Here is a 14639-nt window from a genome sequence, read left to right as displayed (position 1 = left end):
ATTGTTAGATAAAGAAAGAAAGTCTGGTATCTGGACTCACACGTCTTGTTAGTAAGACTCGAATATTGTTAGATAAAAAGGAAAGTCTGATATCTGGACTCACATGTCTTGTTAGTAAGACTCGAATATTGTTAGATAAAGAAAGAAAGTCTGGTATCTGGACTCACACGTCTTGTTAGTAAGACTCGAATATTGTTAGATAAAGAAGGAAAGTCTGGTATCTGGACTCACACGTCTTGTTAGTAAGACTCGAATATTGTTAGATAAAGAAGGAAAGTCTGGTATCTGGACTCACACGTCTTGTTAGTAAGACTCGAATATTGTTAGATAAAAAGGAAAGTCTGGTATCTGGACTCACACGTCTTGTTAGTAAGGCTCGGATATTGTTAGATAAAGAAAGAAAGTCTGATATCTGAACTCACACGTCTTGTTAGTAAGACTCGAATATTGTTAGATAAAAAGGAAAGTCTGATATCTGGACTCACACGTCTTGTTAGTAAGACTCGAATAAAGAACGGAACAAGGATCACAGTTTCTAGTTTTTCATCCAGTCGAAAACAATTAAAATCCAGAATTTCCTTCCCACTGATCCATTGAAAGAACGGAACAAGGATCACAGTTTCTAGTTTTTCATCCCGTAGAAAATAATGAAAATCCAGAAATTCTTATAAGCCACAAGAACAAAAGTCGATAATACGAAATAAAATTATTTAATTCATATATGTCGCTTGAACTTTTGAATTCGGTCTTTTACCTTTGGTCTTTGTATGACAAAATGCATCTACTAGTCTTTAAGCCTCATCAACTGGTGATATGAGTTCACATATCAGGGTTTTCCTCTATAATAGTTTAAAAGTATTAACAGCTAGATGTATTATTTTAGATACCAAACTTTCCTTTCATAGCTAATAGTCTTCAAATCTTATCAACAAGACGTGTGAGTTCTAGATACCAGACTTTTCCTTCTTTATCTAACAATATCCGAGCCTTACTAACAAGACGTGTGAGAGGTGGATCAGAGGGAATGAAGTTCTGGATTTTAATATTTTTTACGAGATGAAAGACTAGAAACTGTGATCCTTGTTCGGTTCTCTCAGTGGATCAGTGGGAATGAAGTTCTGGATTTTAATTATTTTTTACGGGATGAAAAACTAGAAACCGTGATCCTTGTTCCGTTCCTTCAGTGGATCAGTGGGAACCACACAATGCTAAGTAGTCAGGTTCCTAAGCCTCTGTTGGTTTCTAAAGTGGGACGATATTTTCATCTTTCTGATTCACACATCGCGTCCTCTGTCAGTAATTCTGCAGCTATCCAATTTAACTGATCTTTAGTTGTCAATTACGTTCATAACTGTAGCGCTGGTTTTTGCGGGACTTAACTAATTGTGATGTTATTTGAGACTTTGCGTTTTTTGTTTTTTATGCATGTCTATTTACGAAACTGGGTATTGAGGACGTTGAAACGTTGTAGACACTGTCTGTGTCCGACGTCACGCTTCACTGCAACGTCAGCCGTTATTTGAAAACAGAAAGAGTGGAGAAGATTTCCGAGGCTTTAACAGTTGGTGCGACTTAACCCTGTGACAGAGTTGAGTTCGAATCCCTACGATATCACGTATTGACTCACTGCCCTTGGTCAGTTGTTCGAAATTAGTAGTTTTGACATGAATACAAAATACAATAAAGTAGTGTATTCAGCGAAATCTGCTCTTCAGTCATAGGTCTGCGAAACTGTGACATTTATATCAGCTTCATTTAATTATTTTATTGTTTATTTGTTTTGAATTTCGCGCAAAGCTACACGAGGGCTATCTGGGCTAGCCGTCCCTAATTTAGCAGTGTAAGACTAGAGGGAAGGCAGCTAGTCATCACCACCCACCGCCAACTCTTGGGCTACTCTTTTACCAACGAATAGTGGGATTAACCGTCACATTATAACGCCCCAACGGCTAAAAGGGCGAGCATGTTTGGTGTGACGGGGATTCGAACCCGCGACCCTCAGATTGCGAGTCGAGTGCCCTAACCACCTGGCCATGCTGGGCCCAATTATTTTATACTTTGGTACTTTTTTTATGAAAGAATAATAATTTTTTTTACATTTTCTGTATTGAAATGATATAAAGTGGCATGCTTTACACTGTGTTAAAAACGTAAGTCAAATTTCTTTGAAAATTTATCAGACATTTTCATTTTGGGCACCAATGTGAGGTATATTGAATTTATCAGACATTTTTTCCATTTTGGGCGCCAATGTGAGGTATATTGAATTTATCAGACATTTTTTTCATTTTGGGCACCAATGTTAGGTATATTGAATTTATCAGACATTTTTCCATTTTGGGCACCAATGTTAGGTATATTGAATTTATCAGACATTTTTTTCATTTTGGGCGCCAATGTTAGGTATATTGAATTTATCAGATATTTTTTCCATTTTGGGCGCCAATGTTAGGTATATTGAATTTATCAGACATTTTTTCATTTTGTGCGCCAATGTTAGGTATATTGAATTTATCAGACATTTTTTCATTTTGGGCGCCAATGTGAGGTTTATTGAAAGTGGAGCTCTTGAGAAGATCTGTACTCTCACACATTCCACAAACAAAAGAATAAGCTCAGAGCCGTCACCCCGGACTGTGTAAAGCCCTTGAAATCACCATTAGTTTCGGAACTTACAGATTCTTTTGTTAGAAGGGTTGAATTACCATAGCTACTTTGTAGAGGCCAATTCAAGAGAAAGCACGCAATGTTAAGGATTACGTGACTCTAGTAATCAGTTGAGGTAGTATTTTTCATCATGTAGTCATTCTATTTGCCCACGTACCATCAACTGGAAGGAGTAAAGGAAAAGAAGGAATACTATATCGTATACCCTTATCTGATTTAAGGGTTACCCTTCAACACCTGACCCTTAACCCCATATAATCTTCCATTTTGTATCAACGTCTGAGTATATATAAAGCTAATAATACATACAAATTGTTCCAATACAATGACTCTTATCTTGCATAGGTTGGTTTTGTTTATAATTAAACACAAAGCTACACAATGGGCTATCTGTGCTCTGCCCACCACGGGTATCGAAACCCGGATTCTAGCGTTGTAAGTCCGCAGACGTACCGCTGTACCACTGGGGGGGGGGGGCTATCATAAGACCAGATAAGGTGCATTACTGGTGCCAAGTAAACAGTAATGGTTCACATCAGCTATGCTAACGATTCCATATATATGTTTCTTTAAGAGCTGAATTACCAGTTTCTAGGAGCTGAAAATCATCTTTATCTATCCTCAAAATGTAATGAAAAGTATCCGCTAGGTAGCGTGATAAATTACTCCTCGATCATTTTATTTTACCCCTCATGGCAGTACAGGAAACAACAACAAAAATTAAATAAGAGGTGCGTCGCTTTACGCTTCAAAGAAGTCCAGTGTCTGTCTGTATATTTGTATGTCTTCGTTCTCATTGGTTCATATTTTTAGTAAGAGACTGACTCCATGGACTTGGTTCATGTTTTTAGTAAGAGTCAGACTCCATGGACTACGACTCGTTTCGAGCCTTTAATGAGAAAGTTAGTCAGGAAGTCATTCACACGTTGGGAGCACGCATATACATACTTTAATTTGTTTAAAGTCGGCCGTTCTCAGTATCACGAGATATGAAAGCGCGTCCATTACGATAAACCTCGCGTGTGGCTCGAATATAGTTCAGGATGTTACGTAAAATTTGACATAGTCTTCCGCTTATTAACTAACGACTGAAATCATAGACTTACGTAAGGAGAGAGGAAGTTAAAACTTGGTGCCGAACACTCGCGGGAAAAAAAAGAGACTGAACAAAAAGAACCGAGCTAAAAGACCCCACGGCTATACGTTTTTTTTAATTATAGCAATTTGGGGCTCAAGGTAGAGTAAGAGTGTGTTATCCGTGTACAACACGAATTTATTTCGGTAATTGTTTTAGTAAAATAGGGCTCAAGGTAGAGTAAGAGTGTGTTATCCGTGTACAACACGAATTTATTTCGGTAATTGTTTTAGTAAAATAACATATTTCAGTAATGATTTGAAATATATGGATATGTAGTAAAAAAAAAAAAGAATATCTTGGGCAAGGCTCGAACCCGGGTCATCTATATTACACATAATAAAACTACCCTTAGTAAATAGAAACAGCATTAAATAAGCTTGTAGAACGTTCTCTCGTAAAATTAGAGATTCGTGAAATAAATTCATTAACATAAGTTAAAAAACGACTACTTTTCGTTACAAAACCGTAAGCTCCCTCGTGGCACAGCGGGCTTACAACGCTATAAACCGAGTTTCGTAACCCGTAGTGGGCAGAGAACAGATATCCCATTTTGTAGCTTTATACTTAAACAAACCAAAACTATGAAAAAAACAATCACTCGATTATTTCTATACAAATACAACCGTTCCATTCACTTCTTTTGAGTTCATTTCACACTAATTCGTTTTTAGAGGCCCGGCACGGCCAGGTGGTTAGGGCGCTTGACTTTCAATCTGAGAGGCGCAGATTCGAATCCCCTTCACACCAAATATGCTCGCCCTTTCAGCCGTGGGGGCATTATAATGTAACGGTCAATCCCACTATTCATTGATAATAGAGTAACCCAAGTGTTGGCGGTGGGTGGTGATGACTAGCTGCCTTTCCCCTAGTCTTCCACTGCTACATTAGAGACGGCTAGTGCAGATAACCCTCGTGTAGCTTTGCGCGAAATTAAAAAAAAACGTTTTTAGAACTTTTAAAATAAATGCACACGTAATTTCGTTTTGAAATCCATTTTTTAATCCTTGTTTGCTTGTAATTAAGCACAAAATTACACAATAGGCTATCTGTGCTCTGCCCACCACAGGTATCGAAACCCGGATTCCAGCGTTGTAAGCCCGCAGACATACCGCTGTGCCACCGGAGTCTTTTTAATCATCCCAGTATTCGTTTTTTTAAAGGATTGGATGTTTTTTATAAAACTTTAAATTCTTACTCAGTCGTCTGTTTTCCTTAAACATAAAGATATTTTGTTAAACATTTTTCTACGTTACTTATAACTTTTGTTTTCCTCGTCAGCAATTTTCTGAGGTTTTCTTCGTCAAGAACTACGTTTTATTTATTTATTTGCTCATGCCGACTTTAAAAAGAAACAACAACACCGGTAACAGCGCTGTAACATGGTTTATAGATATTAATTCAATAATTACCGAAAGAAGAATTAAATCGATAAACTTTAATTACAGGAGAATGTTTCCTACGTTGAGGATATCTTTCAGCGGTGTCGATGCTCAGACCAAATACGCCGTGTTGCTGGATATTGTTCCGGTAGACAACAAGCGGTACCGCTACGCTTACCACCGCTCCTCCTGGTTGGTTGCCGGTAAAGCTGATCCACCTTCTCCGGCACGAATCTACCTCCACCCAGACTCCCCCTTTACTGGAGATCAACTGAAGAAACAGGTTGTGTCCTTCGAAAAGGTCAAGTTGACCAATAATGATATGGATAAACAATGCCATGTAAGTAACTTGCAAAACAAATACTTTTTGTTATTAGACTGACCAAATGTTTAATTTTAGACAAGAACGTACATTTATGTGAACCAAATCATCCTAACAATAACATCCCTATTGACCTGAACGAAGTTTCTCCAAACATGAACGTTCACTCTACCTATGACCTACTGTGGCGACCTACGTGTTCCACTGTACTGTACCTGTGATCCACTGTGGCGACCAACGTGTTTCACTTTACCTATGATCCACTGTGGCGACCAACATGTTTCACTGTACCTATGATCCACTGTGGCGACCTACGTGTTCCACTGTACTGTACCTGTGATCCACTGTGGCGACCAATATGTTTCACTGTACCTATGATCCACTGTGGCGACCTACGTGATCCACTGTACCTATGATCCATTGTGGCGACCTACGTGTTCCACTGCACTGTACCTATGATCCACTGTGGCGACCAACGTGTTTCACTGTACCTATGATCCACTGTGGCGACCTACGTGTTCCACTGCACTGTACCTATGATCCACTGTGGCGACCAACGTGTTTCACTGTACCTATGATCCACTGTGGCGACCTACGTGTTCATAGCCGACCTTGACGATTATCGGTCACCCAGCTGTAATATTGCGCTTGTGGGCATTGGTTATATTTTGTGGATATATCGTATCATATATAACTCGTGAGCGGTTTGACGTATACTGATGATACTTCGGTATGTAAATACGTCCTCATGCTCTTGTAGTCCGGTCTTCAGACCCTCCCAAGCATAGTAACCATTATATTTTAAATATTGTAAATATCGCCACACAGCGCACTTACATTGTATCCGTCATTGACTTTGCCATATGTGGCGACAACATATCACACTTGCGGTGTCCCAGTTCTTCACGTAAAGCGGAGCTCAGTTATATTACTAAATCTTTAACTTAGGCTTCTCGAAAATCACTGGTTTATTGGTAGCTAGATGACATGTCTCATCCATAGGGAACACACCAGGTAAGAAAATGATTAAAGTCCGTTCTTTTGTGTCTTTTTCAATGTCTTGGTTTTAACGTCTCCACGTGGTATAATCTTAAACTTTCTCTGTGTAAGCGTCTCGAGTCCGTCATTTTAGAAACTGTAAAAATGAGATAAAATATACGTCTTAACCCCTGTGTTTTTTATTATTCGAGTGCACGAAGGAATTGTTTTTTTTTCCATCAGATTAAAGTTCTGGTAATGTATAGAAGTTTTAAAATGGGGATTGGGGAGTCGGAGATCAGCTGATGATGTCAGCCAATGAATTCTACAGAAGCGTATACTGACTACATTGTACAATGAGGATACTTTATAACACAAGGTGTCATCTCAACTGATCATCCGGTGTGTCATAAGAACTAACCACACAATGTGTTGTAGGAACTGATCATAAAATGTATCGTAGGAACTGATCACACAATGTGTCGTAGGAATTGATCATATAATGTGTCGTAGGAACTGATCACACAATGTATCGTAAGAACTGGTCGTCCAATGTATCGTAGGAACTGCTCACACAATGTGTCGTAGGAACTGGTCATCCAATGTATCGTAGGAACTGATCACACAATGTGTCGTAGGAACTGGTCGTCCAATGTATCGTAGGAACTGATCACACAATGTGTCGTAGGAACTGGTCGTCCAATGTATCGTAGGAACTGATCACACAATGTGTCGTAGGAACTGGTCATCCAATGTATCGTAGGAACTGATCACACAATGTGTCGTAGCAACTGATCATCCAATGTATCGTAGCAACTGAGTACACAATGTGTCGTACAAACTGAGTACACAATGTGTCGTAGCAACTAATCTACAATATGTGGTTGAAATTGATCACACAATGTGTCGTAGGAATTGATCATACAATGTGTCGTAGCAACTGATCACACAATGTGTGGTAGGAACTGATCAGCCAATGTGTCGTAGGAACTGGTAACACAGTGTGTCGTAGCAACTGATCACACAAAATTTGTAGCAAATGAACACATAATGTGTTCTGACAGTAAATAACTGAGGCTGTAGTGGTGACAGTAAATAATTGAAGCTGTAGTGGTGATAGTAAATAACTGAGGCTGTATTAGTGACAGAAATTATTGAGACTGTAGTAGTGACAGAAATTATTGAAGCTGTAGTGGTGACAGTAAATAACTGAGGCTGTAGTGGTGACAGTAAATAAATGAGGCTGTAGTAGTGACAGTAAATATTTGAGACTGTAGTGGTGACAGTAAATATTTGAGACTGTAGTAGTGACAGAAATTATTGAAGCTGTAGTGATGACAGTAAATAACTGAGGCTGTAGTGGTGACAGTAAATAACTGAGGCTGTAGTGGTAACAGTAAATATTTGAGACTGTAGTAGTGACAGAAATTATTGAAGCTGTAGTGATGACAGTAAATAACTGAGGCTGTAGTGATGACAGTAAATAACTGAGGCTGTAGTGGTAACAGTAAATATTTGAGGCTGTAGTAATGACTGTAAATAACTGAGGCTGTAGTGATGACAGTAAATAACTGAGGCTGTAGTGGTAACAGTAAATATTTGAGGCTGTAGTAATGACTGTAAATAACTGAGGCTGTAGTGGTAACAGTAAATACATGACATAAACAAAGCTGTCTATATAAATTCCGCGTTTAAGCAACTGTAAATGAGAGATGTTATTTGATTCTGAAAATTTCGTTGTTCTTTTTAATAATTCATGACGTACAAAAGTTACCTTTAAGAGCGATGTTTGTAGAGTAAAGGTTTTGGTTCGCTATTTGTGTATCCGATTTCTAACGTTGTACTTAGAGCGTTACTTTCTTACGTTGTAACATCTTTTCCCTAGATTATTCTTAATTCTATGCATAAGTATCAGCCCAGAATTCACCTGGTTAAACTCGGGTCAGATCATCCGAATCCTATCCACATAACGGACTTGGAAGCTGAACAATCCAGGACATATATATTTCCAGAAACCGTCTTTACAGCAGTGACGGCTTACCAGAATCAACTGGTATGTTTGATTGTTGAACAATACTTTTACAATATACTATTGTTTATCCTGAAGTCGCGCTTATAGCTATTGTAATTATTAGTAAGAGCAGTTTCCTATTTTCCTACTTTCGAGAAATATTTAGAACTATTTGTGGAAAAGTATTTTACGAAGCGGTTTAAAATAATTTTATTGTAAAACTTGTAGCTTAAAACATGGTTGTTCGTTTGAAATAAGCTTTGAATAATTTTATTATAAAAATGTTATGATAATTTATTGTCTTTCGAGAATTTGTTTCTTACATTTTCTGATAGTTAATTTCTTAAATATTTCAGCTTCTTTATGTACGGTTAGATCATAATTTTTTACACCTTTGAATCCTTGTTTTATCTTCCCTGGCATGTTCTCCGTATCATCAAAATATTGTAGTTTTATTCGTTTTTAAGACAGTTGATTTATTCAGTTTTAGACTTTGTTTCTGTGTTCTAAACTTTTTACTTGTAATCACACATAAATTATTTATTTTATGTATTCTACGAATGCTTTTATAAACCGTTAATTTCCACACATCATGACAATAGCCATGCAGTTTAGTTCTCATTCTTAGAGACTCCGTCGTAAAGCTGCTATGTTCAAAGCACACCACTTCTCCTTGCATGCTTTCCAAAATACTACCTATTACAAATTTTTCTTATTTATAGTTTTCTGTACCTTTTGACTATTATTTTTCTTCTTTTGTCATATTCTTCTTATTTGCTGCATCCTTAAACCGATGTCATTTTATGTTTCTATAATAATGTTTTCTAAACTTTAGACTTTTCTCTTTTTTTAGCGCCTTAAAAATCTCCATTTTGTACAAATTTAAACCACGGATTTCTTACCTTCTTAGATTATCATTTTTCTTGTTTCCTTCCTGTAATACTTTCTACATTATTACAGTTTTGGTGTATTTTTATTATACGCTTATTAATTCTTGGCATTGTTGGGGTCATTTTACATATACTTGGGGCCTGACATGGCAAGATGATTAGGGAGCTCGACTCGTAGTCTGCGGGTCGCGGGTACGAATCCCCATACCACCAAACATGCTCGTCCTTTCAGCCGTGGGGGCATTATATTGTGACGGTCAATTCCACTATTTGTTGGTAAAAGAGAAGCCCAAGAATTGGCGGTGAGTGGTGATGACTAGCTGCCTTCCCTCTAGTCTTTCACTGCTAAATTAGGGACGGCTAGCGCAGATATCTCTCGTGTAGCTTTAAGCAAAATTCACAACAAACCAAAATAATTTCCTTCTTAATATTGCTACTTTTATACGTTATTAACTCAGTGGTGTCCTATATTTGTGCTCTTCAGTAGCTCAACGGTAAGATTTACATCTTCAAGGTTAGTCCTAAAATTTGGGGTTTAATACCCGCGGCGGACGAATATCAGAAAAACAGTTATGTAAGTTTGCATTAAAACAGGAATAAGTTGTATTTAGGAACTTTTTGTTTGTACCCTGTATTATGAAGTAGTAAAGTTTTTAATTTTTTTCTCCTTCCTAATAATGTAATTATTATCAGGTTTTTTTGTGATTTTTTATCTGAATCCACAGATTACAAAGCTAAAGATTGACAGTAATCCGTTTGCTAAAGGTTTTCGAGATTCATCTAGACTCTCTGATCTAGAAAGGTAAGTTTTTGTTTGAGTACAATAACTAACAAGTCTTGAGTAACATCCTTCTAGAGAGGTAAGTTTTCGTTTGAGTACAATAACTAACAAGTCTTGAGTAACATCCTTGTAACTAGTCTGTTTGTCAAGGAATGTTTAAGTGTCTCTGTAACTAGTCTGTGTGTCAAGGAATACTTAAGTGTCCCCGTAACTAGTCTGTGTGTCAAGGAGTGCTTAACTGTTCCCAGTCAGTCTGTGTGTTTTAGGGTATAGTAAAAATAAAGCATTCTGAAAGGTAATGATTCAATATGTTGTCTTTGTAGCTCCAGCAAGAAGTTTCTTAATTCCGCATTTGCAAAAAGAAAAACTGTTAACTAAACCGACTTTAGTTACACTATTAGAGCTATCAATAGATGAGTCAGTTGAGTTCTTAGGTTTCACCCCCCGTGGATATGATAACATACATTTGTTGTTTTATAGATTTTACTTTTTATGTTACTGATTGACTTGTATATTGACAGTTTACGTTCTATTGGTGCCTGAGATTTTTTTAACCAAGAAAACCATTTTGAAAAAAAAAATATATATATATATATCAAAGAAATTTCCTGCTCTTGACTTTTTTTTAATTTCATCAATGTAACTTTGAATTTGTATTTTCCGGTATAGATATTTAGAAGAAATAAGTTCTAACTGGCAAATGTCACAAGGACGGGGACACTTAAGGACATGGTGACACGCATGCTAATTAAGGAGACACTTAAGGACATGGTGACACGCATGCTAATTACGGGGACACTTAAGTATTCCTTGACACACAGACTAGTTACAGTGACACTTAAACACTCCTTGACAAACAGACTAATTACGGGGACACTTAAGTATTCCTTGACACACAGACTAGTTACAGAGACACTTAAACACTCCTTGACAAACAGACTAATTACGGGGACACTTAAGGACATGGTGACACGCATGCTAATTACGGGGACACTTAAGTATTCCTTGACACACAGACTAGTTACAGTGACACTTAAACACTCCTTGACAAACAGACTAATTACGGGGACACTTAAGTATTCCTTGACACACAGACTAGTTACAGTGACACTTAAACACTCCTTGACAAACAGACTAATTACGGGGACACTTAAGGACATGGTGACACGCATGCTAATTAAGGAGACACTTAAGCCTTTCTTAACATACAGACTAGTTACGGAGACATTTAAGGACATGGTGACACACAAGCTAATTAAGGAGATACTGCAACACTCCAATATGTGTGTCATCGAGAATTTTAATTCTTTCTTAAATAGTCTGTTTGTCAACCTCCCTCACAAGTCTATGTGTCACGGAGTGTTTCAATACCTCCTTCACTAGTATGTATGTCGCAGAGTGTTTAATATTTTTCTAAACTGTTTGTATGTGTTTGAACATTTAAGATTTTACAAAATACTCTGAGTGGCATAGAGTAATAGGAAGTTTTACTAAATTGTCTGTGTGCCAAGAAATATTTGAATTTCCCTAAAATCTGTTTGCCTCGCAGCATTGGAGTCTTTCGTAAATAAGCTGTTTGTCATGGATTAAGTTGAGTTTTTCCTAAATTTGGGAAACACTCTGTGGCACACAGACTAGTGAGGGAAGTATTGAAACACTCAGTGACACACAAACTGGTAAGGGAGGTACTGAAAACTCAGTGATACACACGGACTAGTGACGGAGGTACTGAAACTTATTGTAAGACTTATTGTTAACACAGATATTGTAAGAACGTATTGTACGACGTGGATTTGTTAACATTGATATTGTAAGAACTTATTGTAAGACGCATAATTATCACACGAGACTGTAGAAAAACAACATATCATGTCATGTGAAGTTGTGAAAAGTTAGTCACGTGACGTTCTTTCAGACCTTTGTCTAACCAATGAGCAGTCGCTTGCTCAGTAGCAACTGATAATGTGACACTCCAGTAGACATAATATCTATATATAAGACACTAATTTCCAATATAAATTAAAACCGTGTACTGCGCATTTTGGAACAACGATTTAAATTTTTATCAGTTTTTGTTTTATTATTTTATCAACTAGTTATGCTACTTATAGATGTTGACCAACTCAAAAATGTACTATATAGTCTTAAACTGTTATATCTTTTTAGTGCTAGAAAACTCTGTATGTCATAACTGAAATACCAAATACGCTCGAATGTCTTTTGCAAGTGCAAGATCAAACGGCTATAGGCGCTTTTAGTGCTGTTTAAAATTAATTAATTGATTGTTTTAACAAGTTTGTGAAAATTATCAACAGAATAGGGTCTAATGCTTAATAAACTGGTCTTAGGCCTAATTGCCTCGTAAGTTTTTTCAATATATAATATACTTTTGTAAATGTTGGGTAGAATTCATGTTGAATCTGTTGCTGAGATTTTTGTTTATTCTGACAAGACAAGTAATAATGCTGAATTTTTCTTTTCTGTTACACCACAGAAACATTTTCGATAATTAGCGCTCTGCAAGGAGCCAAGCCTGTAGTTTCACGCGCTATGCGGCACTGTTTGGTCTCCAGCCTGAGGGTTACTCGTCCATTCTGAGCAAAGGAAGTGTCTGCCAAAAATTTGGCTTCTTGATGAGTGCGAGAGATCAGGGTGAGAAGAACTGCTACTAATGATTGCCCTAAATCAACCACTACCACAAAAAGCCTAGCTGTTTTCGCGCCATTCCTTAGTGACCTCGCTAACCCTTTCATTCGTTTGAAGAGTATATAGGGTTGTATTTTATTGTGTATTAACCAAAGAAACCCTGAAAGGCCAACAATATAATACACGAACAGAAACGACAAGCTCTTGGGTGGCAGCACGTGCTCTGCCCCGTGGGTTGGAGACCTCTACCCCACCTCCCCCATGACTTATAATTTCTTTATAAAAACATGAACACAGAAACAGAAAAACAAATGCGTAAACTTAAGTGTTACAGGTACCTAATCTCGACAAATTTATGCAATAAAAGCAAACACTTGAAACCTCGTCTAACAAACGTGTTGAAACGTACGAATTCACGTTTAAAAAAAAACTACGCCTTTAAGGTATGCATCAATCACTAATGTCTTTGTTTGTTAAGCGTAAAACTACACAGTAGGCTATCTGCATGATGCCCATTGCATGGATCGATCCCAGAATTTTAGCGTTATAGGCCCCTCGAGCTTACAGGTGATGGGGAGGGGGGGGGCACAAACGTCAATAATTAGTATAGAATCTAGTTGTTTACAGCAAATATAAGTTTTAAAGACGTTGTGGTTGGATTAGTTTCTTTTGCTTACTCCAGATGGGGTATTTTACATTCTTCTAGTTACATCGATTGTCTTTCTTACCTCCACCCCCGAAGGTTGACGGAGGTTATGTTCTCACCCCCTGTGTGTGTGTGTTGGTCAGCAAGATTTCTCAAAAATGGTTAAATAGATTTGGACGAAAGGTGGTATACATTTGGACTATTATCCAACTTAGAGGAGATTATGATGATTACCTGATGATGACAAAATTTTGTCGAAACGTTGTACATCTGCTGTTATGTTAAACTTATATTAAAGTTTTTCTTCATTACCCATTCAAGCCGTCTCCAGCCATTATTAGTCTCAAAGTGGGTTCCTCGTCATCGAATTAGAGGAGATTAGTTTTTGGAGGGTAAACTTCAAAGGTCAAGATCACGAAAATTAAATATATATATATATATATATATCGGTTAACATGGAGGCCAATTTTTCCAACACTATTTGCTCCATAACTCAGTCGAAAATGATCAGATTTTGACGAAACTTGGTGGACATATGTAGAATATTATTCCTCATTGTCCTGCCAAAAATGGTCCATGTGAGTTGATAACGACGAACATACGGACACGTTTTCGTAATTTTTGAAAGCCGAATATGATCAACGCTGCGCATACCGATGCGCTCTACTGAGTGCCCTCTAGTTTACTTTTGTTTCGTTTAAGGGAATATGCTAATTTATAAAAAAGAACATTTTTAAACAGGTAGATAGATAGGCAATTATACAGATAAGCACCTTTGTATATATATTTTTTCTATCTTAAATCTGACAGAATCGGAACTACTTGTTGCTTGCGCATGAAGTTACTGTTAAACTAATCATATACAAGCAACACCTTCAGCCATTTTTTTTTTTCAAGGTATCTGAAAATGTTACGATTTCTATTTCCTTAACTCATAAAACACACGCTCATCGTCCCGACTTCGTAATTGGATCTGGTAAAAGGTGTTTAGATCGTAACAGTTATTATTATTACTCGTGTTTTGTCGACTTCGTAATTGGATCTGGTAAAATGTGTTTAGATCGTAACAGTTATTATTATTACTCGTGTTTGTCGTCTACTAGTAGGTGTGTAGTAATGTTAGTTAGTTTCGAATGTTATTATTACTGTGTTTGTCGACTTCGTATGGATGTAGTAAAGTG

The 14639-nt window shown here is 37.2% G+C and overlaps 1 protein-coding gene across 2 annotated transcripts in view; it reads left to right on the top strand.

The window, feature by feature from the left end:
• LOC106461879 (T-box transcription factor TBX20-like) overlaps positions 1-14639 on the top strand; it is a 66444-nt gene that overhangs the window by 45757 nt on the left and 6048 nt on the right. For both annotated transcript variants that reach the window (XM_013921744.2, XM_022388959.1), the window contains exons 3-5: positions 5251-5524; positions 8370-8537; positions 10111-10187. In XM_013921744.2, coding sequence (XP_013777198.2) covers positions 5251-5524; positions 8370-8537; positions 10111-10187 — 519 coding nt within the window. The remainder of the gene's footprint in view (positions 1-5250; positions 5525-8369; positions 8538-10110; positions 10188-14639) is intronic.

Source organism: Limulus polyphemus, unplaced genomic scaffold (assembly GCF_000517525.1).
Source record: "Limulus polyphemus unplaced genomic scaffold, Limulus_polyphemus-2.1.2 Scaffold1051, whole genome shotgun sequence".
NCBI classification, from domain to species: Eukaryota; Metazoa; Arthropoda; class Merostomata; order Xiphosura; family Limulidae; genus Limulus; species Limulus polyphemus.
This window is presented reverse-complemented; position numbering and strand designations above follow the sequence as displayed.